The sequence below is a fragment of the Camelina sativa genome, chromosome 5 (genome assembly GCF_000633955.1).
Source record: "Camelina sativa cultivar DH55 chromosome 5, Cs, whole genome shotgun sequence".
Classification (NCBI taxonomy): domain Eukaryota; kingdom Viridiplantae; phylum Streptophyta; class Magnoliopsida; order Brassicales; family Brassicaceae; genus Camelina; species Camelina sativa.
Genome location: NC_025689.1, coordinates 19,303,060 through 19,314,302, shown reverse-complemented (window position 1 = coordinate 19,314,302; position 11,243 = coordinate 19,303,060). Strand labels below are relative to the sequence as shown.

The 11,243-nt window shown below is 36.2% G+C and overlaps 1 protein-coding gene and 1 long non-coding RNA gene across 2 annotated transcripts; both read left to right on the top strand.

Moving 5' to 3' along the window:
* LOC104787232 lies at positions 1,561 to 4,659 on the top strand. The gene is made up of 4 exons (XR_767814.1): positions 1,561 to 1,718; positions 3,690 to 3,777; positions 3,916 to 4,191; positions 4,425 to 4,659. It is a non-coding gene; the product is annotated as an uncharacterized LOC104787232 (long non-coding RNA).
* LOC104787231 lies at positions 6,875 to 7,694 on the top strand. The gene has a single exon (XM_010512769.2). The coding sequence runs from the start codon at positions 7,003 to 7,005 to the stop codon at positions 7,540 to 7,542; it is 540 nt and encodes a 179-aa protein (XP_010511071.1). The 5' UTR covers positions 6,875 to 7,002; the 3' UTR covers positions 7,543 to 7,694.

Genomic DNA, 11,243 nt, shown 5'->3' with positions numbered 1-11,243 from the left:
ACATTTTGTTTGGCCTTAGTGGCGGCCCTTGTGGCATGTATATGATCCTTGTGTGGTCATGAGGTATTCCAGTGAGAAGATATGTGGTTGGTAGGACATTGAGAAGCTTCGGGGAAATCACGGTGCTCGACGTTGCATCGATCGATGCATATCTTGCGTCGGTCGATGCAAGTNTATGGATATTTGTTATTTATATTTATTGGATTATTATTTATTCGATGTTGGTATTGTTATTCCGCTGTTGGTTGTGATTGTGGTTAGGTGGCTAGTGGGTATGGGACCACTAGTTGTAGTTTATTTATTATGTTATATTTATTATTTATTATTTAAAAGAAAATAAAAAGGTCGGTCGTTTCAATAATTCGGAGGAAAAGAGAAGAGTCAAGAAAAAACTGAAGAAAGAGAAGCATTGAGCTAAGGAGTCTAAAGGAGTAGACATGTCGTGGTACATCAAGGAAGCAACCTTAGTACCAGAAGAAGTTAAAGTGTGGAGAACTAGACGGATGCTGGAGATGAAGAAACTTTCCGATAGGCCGGCCAATGGCGCGAATGTAGCAAGTGTTTAAAGAAATAGACCTTGTCAACAAGAGAGCCGAGGAGCGAAGGAGGAAGGTTAAGTAATGGTGTGAAGAACGACCAAGATTGAAACAAGTCAAGAAGGACTCGTAAAGACCAAGGAAAGGAGAGGAAGTTCAATCTTCCATAAACATTACGACGGAGGTATTAATGTAATGGTGATCACGGTGATAGCAGGATGGAGAAGTAGATGTCAAGAAGCGTTGGCATCCCAAGAAATAGAGGAGAAGACCCTAGAATTCGAGGACGAGTTCTTATAAGGAGGGGGGGAGAATGTAGTGACCCTCACTAAGGGCAGAAATCCCAAAAATAAATGTCGAAGAAACGACTCGGAAAGAACTTAGAATGGAAGGGGAAGAAAAATAAAGAAGAAGGACCGAAGGAAGTCCGAGGAAAAATTTGTGAGTCGGAAGATGGCCGAGCCAAGACCGAAGTGACCGGATGTGTGATCGAGACCTTAAGACCGATCAAGAGTTGGCAGTTTACGCGGAAACTGCGTATGCGGGAAGGACCGAGAAATGCCGAGAAGGACGGTATGGTCCGAGAGTTGCCGAGACATCCGAGGGATGTCCGAGTGTTGCCGATGATGTCCGAAGGAGTGCTGAGTGTTGCCGAAGGATGTCCGAGTGTTGCCGAGAGATGACCGATGACCGACCGAGGGACGCCGGCCCATCCGACAAAATTCCAAAAAATCAAGGAAATTTTGTTTTATCAAAATTGGCCAATGAGGATGCATGCAAGTAGTGGAAGGCAAAAATATTATTCTTTTAGAAGAAGGCCAAAAGTGGGAAACAAAGTCATTCCACTTTCTAAAATGTGACCAATCACATTTCATGCAAAGAGGAAGTGGAGAATAAAGAATTTTTGGTGGCCAAGTGTTGATTTCGATTTTGCCAAGTGTTGCTCATGTAAATTCTCACTAAACCTCACACTTCCACTATAAATATATCCCCTTAGGAGCCTTGTGAAGCCATTTTCGTTTTTCATCTCTCTCCTTAAGAAAATAAGAAAGTTAGAGAGAGTTAGAGAGTTAGAGAGAAGTTAGAGCTAGGGAGAAAGTGTTCTTCCTTAGAAGCTTTTCTCTTCCGCGTCTCAAGCTAGGACTAGAAGCTGTTAGATCAATTCTTTCAAGCCAAGTCCAGGTGAGTTTTGATGCATGTGATGTGGCACATGATAGATGGGGTTTTGTTGGTTTTGCTTAGAATTTATGAGTTAAATCTTTGCATTATTGTTGGGTTTTGGGGTAGATTCGTTTCTTTTCTTCTAGATTAATTTCTAGGAAGTTAAGTCTCGTTTTCTTTGCTTCCTTGCATGTTGGTGTGAGGTTGTGTCTAGCACTTAGTCTCTAGAATTTTCATTCTAGTTTCTTCGTTGCTTGTTTGTTTGTGCATGTTGCTTGATTGCATTGCATGTTAGTTGTTGCAGGTTTAGCTCTTAGTCTCTAGATATTTCTCTAGATTCTTAGACTTGCATGTTGTTGGTTGGTGTTGCATGTTGCTTGTATGTGTTGCATGTTATTGATTTGCGCTTAGTTTCTAGATGACCTCTAGATTCTCAGGTTGCATGTTATTGTTGTTGTGTGAGTTCATGCTCATTTCACCGGACTAGATGGGGAATTAAAGACATCTATCTAGTGCACGGTTTGCATGGGCTTATAGTTGCTTTTACTTGAATTTCTTGTTTAAATGCATGTGCTTTAAAGCCATAAGAACTTAAGTAGTCTCTAGATATTTCTCTAGATTCGTATGCTTGCATGTTGCTTGTTTGTATGCTTAGCTTAGTCTCTAGATTTCAATCTAGTTTCTGAAGTTGCATGTGGCATAGTTGCATTTTACTTGATTTTCTTGTTTGAATTTCTTGTTTAATTGCACTTGCTAAGAGGTTAGTCTCGGTACTAGACCGTGTGCGAGGTGAAATGCCCGTACACAGGATCTAGTGCCGGAGAGCTTGAATTTGGTAAGGATACTTGTAAATTTATGAGCTTAAAAACCATAAGAACTCAAGGTATCAAAATTGTTATAGGTCTCAATGCGTTTAGTCCGCGAGAAATTCCGGCTAGCGTAGTAAGACTTGGTATGGCTGTCCTCATGATTCCGTACCACATACAGCCGCGTTCATGTAACCCATGTTCGTGAGTTGTAGGGTTGGTTACGAAGAGCTTGGAGGTTACTGGGCTCGCTACCCTGGCCGCAGCTGTCTACACGACGGTGTAGCTTGAGTGATGTTCCGTTTGTGTGCCTTTGTGGCTGCAGCGCGGGTGTTCACAAGGGTCTTGAGGAGAGGNGAGGTGAAATGCCCGTACACAGGATCTAGTGCCGGAGAGCTTGAATTTGGTAAGGATACTTGTAAATTTATGAGCTTAAAAACCATAAGAACTCAAGGTATCAAAATTGTTATAGGTCTCAATGCGTTTAGTCCGCGAGAAATTCCGGCTAGCGTAGTAAGACTTGGTATGGCTGTCCTCATGATTCCGTACCACATACAGCCGCGTTCATGTAACCCATGTTCGTGAGTTGTAGGGTTGGTTACGAAGAGCTTGGAGGTTACTGGGCTCGCTACCCTGGCCGCAGCTGTCTACACGACGGTGTAGCTTGAGTGATGTTCCGTTTGTGTGCCTTTGTGGCTGCAGCGCGGGTGTTCACAAGGGTCTTGAGGAGAGGAAGCATACCGGGCCCATAACTAAAACTTGTTTAAAAGATTAATTTTTTTTCTCTTTTATTCAAGTTAACTGTTGTAGTTGTAGTTTGCTTGCTTGCTTGTTTATTTGCTTAATTGCTTATATTGCTTGCTTGCTTGATTATTGATTGCTTGCTAGATTAGTTTGCTTAGCTCACTATCTTCCGCATTGCTATCTCTGATTGTGTGATTGCTGTTGCTTAGGCTTGCATGTTGATAGCTTTGTCTTGCATGTTGATAGCTTAGTCTTGCATATTGATTTCTTAGACTTGTTTGTTGTTAGCTTAGTCTTGCATGTTGTAAGCTTAGGCTTTCATGTAATTCTTTAGCTTGCTTGCTGTGTGTTGCTTGCTGGGGTTGGGGTTGGATTTTGGATTCTTGTTAGTTTTCCGAAGTCACTGAGTGTTAGCACTCAAGACTCCATATTTGTGTTGCAGGTAACCTTAGTGGGGAAAAGCCTTAGAGGGGAGCACACGACGTTAGGACAGCCGGTGTAGAGTTGCATTGCCTTTGCAAGTCGTTTTTGTAATAATTTAAGTTAATCGTATTTTGGGCTTAGGCCTGGCGCCATCTTCGTATTAATGTTTTATGAATTTATTTTATGAAGTAAATAAAGTTAAAAATCATTTTTATTTAAGATGTGTGGTTTTCAAATGGTTCCAGCCTTGTCCGGGCCAACACAACGCACCAGGCCGCGAGGGTTGCAAAGCCTAAGTAACCTCGGTTGCGGGAGGAATTGTGCTAGGGAAGACCAGTCGGGAAGTCTGCAGCTTCCGTCCCTCGACTGAACCACCTCGGTGCAGTTCCCATAGTGGTGTCCCGTGGCTTTCTGTTGGCCTGCGTAGTCATAGGATGGTTCGGGGGCGTTACAGTCGTGGCTAGACTGATGCAATGAGAGTCTCTCGTGGTTGTATTTGTTGTTAGAATCAGCTTTTTAAGGTGAGTGCGGGACCATGAGCTTATCTAAGCAATTGGGTTGTAAGACTTGTTTTGTGTGATGATGTGTAGGTGTGGTGAATGTATTATTGGGTGTTCTATTTAATGACTGGTTTGTTATGTTTTATTTGTGGTTCTACTCTTGATGTGCTTGTGTGTATAGCTCGTAGATGGGAGGATTGCGTCACTGGATATTTTCGGTAATACTCACGCATCTCATTGTGTTTGTGGTGCAGGTAATGCATGTATAGCGTGGAATCTTGGCGATGAGGAGGAGGATGATCTAGGGTCTCTGTTTTATGATGTTGGTTTTAGTAATATGTTAGGTTGTTGGTTATGTTTTACGTTCCGATGTGCATATTGTTGCTTTGGTATTTGTCGGTCTATGTTGTTATCTAGAATTGGTTGGTCGGATTGTATCGTTTGGTATGCTTGGGTTGTAATTAATTATTATGGGGTATTTAATATTAAAAAAACGGGTCGGATTGTTTCAGTCTTACATTCGTTCTCCTCAGCTTTGCAAAAAAAAAATAGTCTATCATCCGCAAACAACAGATGGGAAATAGTAGGGCAATCACAAGCTAACTTAATACCCATTATTTTTTCCTCTCTTCAGCCTTTTTAATGTTTGCAATCAATACCTCAGCACAAAGGATAAACAAATACGGAGACAAATGATCTCCTTGACGTAAACCCCGCTGAGGAAGAATGGAACCCCTAGGTTGACCTTTGAGAAGGACTTGGTAAGAAACCGAACGAACACACCACATAATCCATGTAATCCACTTACTGTCAAAACCCATTCGGCTTAACACTGCTTCAAGAAAATCCCATTAAACTTGGTCATAAGCTTTGCTCATATCGCTCATGTTTTTAACTGCTAAATTAGTCATTCCAAATATTGAATAACAATAAAATCCACAATTGTCTGCTTCAGCAAATTCCACAGCTGCAACTACACCCGGTGCTTTTAAACTAGGCCAGGCCCTTAAGTGGTTTTACAAGATTCTAGGCGGATCAACAAACTCTAACTTAACACCGTTCGAACAGATGTTAAAATTGACAATATTTCATATAATTCAGTGAACAAATTTCAATTTTAATACGGTTCAGATTGTTATTTGCATGATATTAAAGTCTATGTATGAAAACGCGTTTGGCAAATAGTTGGAGTTGATTTTCGCCATTTTCCCATGTCTTTTGAGTAATATTCATACTTGCAAATCCATATTGAATGCTAGACATGGCTCTGTTCACTAATGTTTTACAATTTTGTGTTAAAAGGTAATTCGAGTGACAATCAATACTATTTAGTTATTTTTATCAATCAAGTGTTAGGTACAAGTACAACCGTACATGCAAACTTTTGATAACAATCAATCATCCCGAATCCAGTAGTGAGTGACAAATTGAATCCTAACTTAAACAAGAAGTTGAAATTTTATTAGAGATAGACAAGAAAAAAACCAAAAAAAAAACAAAAAAATAAAGAGATAAAGAGAGTTGAATAATTCTAACAATAAAAATTAAAGAAGAGTGTTCAATGATTCATTTCCGCGTTAAGATACGAATACGATACGCAGCACTGGCCACGGCAACCAATTCTATACTGTTGTTTTTATCAATGTATCCAAATCGTCGAATTGAACGGAACATTTGGGATTTTCAGTTGACTAATGATTTAATTTGGGATTGTTTTCTAGCTAAAGCCACGTTCGTATCCAATTTTAAATGTCCCAAATCCGAATCAAAATTCAATTTTCTTTTTTTTAGGTAGATTAATTAACACATAACACAAGTTACACACATCCTTTCACAAAGATATGTTTTACACTTTTTTATACAAAATAATTTGTTTACCATGTTTAACGCACCATCTAACAATAAAAAGGTTAGTAAACAGAAGGTGCCTATGGTGTTTTTCACCCTTAAACTTTTTTTAATATACAACTAAATTATATTTTATGTCGAAATCTTCAGTTATTCTGAAAAAAAATTGCCTATATAATAGAACTCTGAACTCGGTCCCAGGCATTGACTTATAGGATGAGTCTTTTATCAATTTCAACAAATTAAACCTTTTGATCATACTTTCGATTTAATTATGTAATTTGGACAAATTAAAAATTGTATTTTTGTTAGGTAGGTCATTTTCAAAAAATGTCTCATTCAACTGTCTATTATCAAAAATACTTTTTTAGATTTGAAAACTATAATATTTATATAAGATGGTTATTAGTTGGAGAACTTGATCCAAGTATTTATAGAGTTTTAAGGTATTTTATCAGATATTTATAAAGTTTATAATGTACTTATAAAGTATTTCTAAGGTACTTATAATATTTTACACGCGTATAAAGATAATTTCTGGATGTTTTATATAATTATGCACATATTTAAATAAACCTCAGATTTTTATAGGCAAATTTAATAAAATTTTAGGGAATGGATATATTTATAAAAAAATATAGTGAAAATGAGCATTTTTAAAATTTTCTTTAAAATATATACAAAATGTATAATTTTCATTAGATAAAACTTTTATTTGGACATCTATAATTTTAAAAGAAAAAGTTAGAGGATCGGACGGATATAATAGTGGACCTATCCAAAATTTTACTACAAGAAGTCTGTATCACCAAGTCAACAAAAAACCATGTTCCACTCGTATATCTTCAACACGTTATTATTTTCCCCTTTCTCAAAATTGACCTTAAACTATAATCTCTCTACCTACTTAAAACCATTTCATGTTCCAAAACCGAACCCATCATCATCATTATTATTACATCAAAACAAAACACAAGAACAAAAATGGGAAAGAGTGGAAAAAAACAGAACAGGTTTTTAAGAATCGTCACCATGCCTCTAAAAGTTCTAAGCAAGGCTCGTGATCTCTACATGAGAAGCATCACAGGCTGCGCAGCTCGCACGCACTACTCCTCCGCCGTAGACGCCGCCTCGGTTCCCTTTCCGAGAAGCCGGAGCACTTCCTCCGCCTTCTCCTCCTCTGCCTCTTCTCGGAGAAGATCTTTCGATTGTAACTTCGACGATGATTATAGCGAGCTGATTAGAGCTGCGTCGGCTAGGAGTTTGGGTCATAAGAATGAGATTGACATGATCATTCACCAACAGCTTCAGCAGCAACAGCAGCAGAGGCAGAGGCAGGAGATTCGCGTTGCGGCGGTTGCGGTTTCGGGAAAAAACGGTTTGCCGAAGAGCTCGAGCGTAGGGATGACAATGGCTAGGATTGATGAAGAAGATGAAGAAGAAGGATCTATAAAGAAGGGATCTGAATTGTTATATCCTCGTAGCAGATCACATGCTGTTACTATCAGAGGATCAAAATTTTAATTCACCAATTAATTGTCATTATTATTTTTCTTTCATCATAAAAAGTATAAGTTCTTGAAATTAAAAGGTAATTAAGAAGAAGAAACAAAAAAAAAATTACGATGTTATGTAGTTTTTAGTTATTTCGGTGGTTATGGAATTATTTTGATGTAGAGTTTTTGTAAACCAAAAAAAAAGTAATTACTGTCAAATATTTTTGAGAATCTAATAAGTTTCATTTTATATTTTTGGTAAAGGAATCTAGAATTGAGAATTGAAAATTGACCAATAAAGTAAAGTAAAAAAACATGCAGTGGAAATGGAAACAACATAAATAAAATGTTGAAAATAAAAAGTAGAAAATAAAAAGTATAGTTATTTTCAGTTTCAGCTAATGAACTTTTTTCTTTGTAATGTATTTCAATTTACTTTTGTCTACTTTTCTAGACAAAAAAAAAAAAAAAAATAAATGCAAATGACTCGGTCTTTTTTTACCGTGATCTATAAAATAATATAGTTCAATCTGTTGACCCAAAATATGTGATTTTTCTAGGAAACGGTGGACCAGAATGGGAATTCAGGTGGTACAAAAACGGTATTTACTCGCCAAGAATATTATTAGGCTATTGGTTTTGATTGGTAATCTCTTACCGTTTTGGTATGGATATACCACTATGATATTTATTAATCATTATATTGATATTAATTTTTTTATTAAAAGCGTTACTCTTAGCTGTTTTATACATCTTCTGTTTACTATTTTTTTTTTAACAATTTTTCAATATACGGTAAAAGTTTACTTCTTCAGCTTACCATTTTTTGTGCAGTTTTATTTACACCTATGGGACTTATTATGATTTTCATTCCAAAAAGAAAGAATATGGATAGCAAACAAACTAATTAAATTATATTAGAACATGTGGTGAAGAAGAGTTCTCGTCGGTTCTCTAATGAAAACATAGCACTAGGCTATAGATGTCACGGTTCTTATAATCAATTTCATGGCTTTAATTTGTATCACCAAATTATCTGTAGTGTAGTCTCTGGCTTAAGGCCTTAAGCAATTTAATTTTAGTATATATTCTTATGTTTTTTATTAATGATATACGAGTTCTATTATTAGAACCTATGATGATTGGTAAAGTTAGAAAAGCGACGTTGTAACGCCTCAACACGGAAAAATCAATTATTTATTAAATTCGTGTTTTGTAGTTGCACTCAATTCTCAATACTGCATTGTTTACACAATCACACACATGTATACTATATACTCCTGTCGACATGTGTAGTTGTACTTGCACTTAAATAAATATAACTTATATTTTATTTTATGGTACTTAATATAGCAGACCTAATAACTTGTGTGTGCATAATAATCAATTGTTCTCTTCCCAAATATTAATTTTGCTTTCTCTTTATTGTAGCTCAAGTCATATGTTCACCAAACTTTTTTGCCGCATTAACAAAATGAAACTACCAACTTATTATCAAAACTTCATTTACTGTCCACCAGCATAGATTTGTGATGGACTTACCGACTTGGTGGGAATTGTTAAATACAACATCCTTATTGATTACGTAGAGAAGGAACAAAAACACTAGTTTAATAGTTTATCTTCATTTTTACATTCAACTATCGAATTTTAGTTTTTAATGAATTTTTCTACAAAAATTACCCCAAAAAAAAAAACCTTAGGCCAACGTTTTCCAATGTTTTTATTGATGTTTTGAGTCTGATTGGTAACGTATATAAACTGTACAGAAAAGCTATAAGTTGTTATGGAATAATGCAAAGCTGTATGAAATATTTGTATATGAAAGTTGTACAAAAAAGTTGATAATAAAGCTTTTGGTAATACTTTTAGTAAAGTTTTTGTGATTGGTAAATTTTAAAACTGTATATTTGTAAAGCTTTGTAAAGCTGTTACCACTCAGACACATCATGTTTTTAATGTCTTTTATCCTTCATTTATACAGTATTTGTTTTGAGTCATTTATCGTATTTTTGTTCATTTTTGTGTCTTTTCGGTTTATTTTTTAGTGGTGATTAGGTGTGGAGATGATGTGTTGGATTTGGAGTATTTTTAGTTGGATTCAAACTTAACTGGAGTAAAGAAGCAGAAAGTGACTTTTAGACATCTCCATAGCTGAACTAAATCATGAATTTTGGACAAGTATGTTGAATTCTTAATAAGTCGGATGAAGTATGTGCACAAGTCTGCTAAAGTCTAGAAAAGTCTGGTGAAGTCTGGTGAAGTTTGCTATCTTTCTGCCTGCGATCTAGACACTTATTTCTTTTGTCTAAATTATTCTATTTTCATTTATATTTTATTTCTTTTATTTCAATAAGTGTATAAATACTCCAAAATCTATTTAGCAGAACACATTCTATTTTTTGTGAGACACATTTTGGGATTCTAGAGATCCATGCTCTTTGTCCTAAACCCTTTCCTTGTTTATTTAATTAATCTATTATGTCTTTTTATCTCTTTGTGTTGTTCAATTCAGTATGTGTGAGTAGTCTCATTATTGGGTTTTAGGGTATTTCAGAGATCAGTGATTAATGAGAAAATGAAATAAGGAATTCAATAGCTAAGAATCGTTCTAGAACATGAACAAGAAACTTGACTAACCATCTGATACTAAGATTTTTGTGTCTCCTAGTAGGTCTCAATTAACCTTATGCGTTGTAATACTTAAGGTGTCAATCCAAATGGGATGATGCTAGTCACTCAAGATGCAATCAAGCAATCACAAGTTAAGCCAATTCAAGAGAGTGTTTTTCTAACAATCCTATAATGGTCAAAATACAAAATGGAAATGAATTACAGAAACAGAAACGAAAATGTATGACAAGAAGCAAGCAAGAATGAGAGAAACTGAAAACGATTCTAAGCATGAACAAATGAAACAGTCTTGGGAATGTGATATCAATCAAAAAGATAAAAGTCCTAAGGATGGGGTAATTGATGTCGGTGGAGTATCCTAGTCTAAGGAGTGTTCAACATGCCAAAAGCAAAGTATCCCTAAACAATGAACATCACAACTTAGCTAATCCAATCTCTTGGCAAAAGCTACTCAGACTTAACCACTCCCATACCTAGCTCTCGCTAGAGAAACGTGGTTGAGCAGGCATGACAAACAAGTTCATTCACGTCAACAAACATCCTAGACAACTAATCTCTTAGGCTAGGAACGTAAGTCTCTGGCACTAGTTGGTCAGACATTTCATCAAACACCTTTTGGGTGCGGAAATGTCTCGAACCTAGTTCCAATTGATCAGAGAGAAACTAGTAATTCTAACTCTAGTCCAGAAGGGAATCATACAATCAAAGCTTAAACACTCTACATCCTAAGATCCTCCACCTAATCTATCCCATCCTCAAGAACTAACGCATTACTCAGATCCGAAATTCATCATCAACAACATAAACTCAGAAAACATTGAAACAAGCATTCTTAGATAAGTAAAAATGAGAGGAACAACTTTGTAGAAGAAATCGAATGCAAAAACTCAATAAAATCAAAGCTATCTGGATTACAAGATCGGAATACGTTTTTGGTGGCTAGGTCAACCTTAGAAAACAAAACGAGATAAAAACTTAGATGTCCAAAACAAGACTTAACAAAATGTATATATAGTAAAAACGCGTGAATCCCTAAAACTTAAAACGACAAGATAGAGCGTCGGTTTAGGAATCTCCTGAAACATGTCAGAGGGA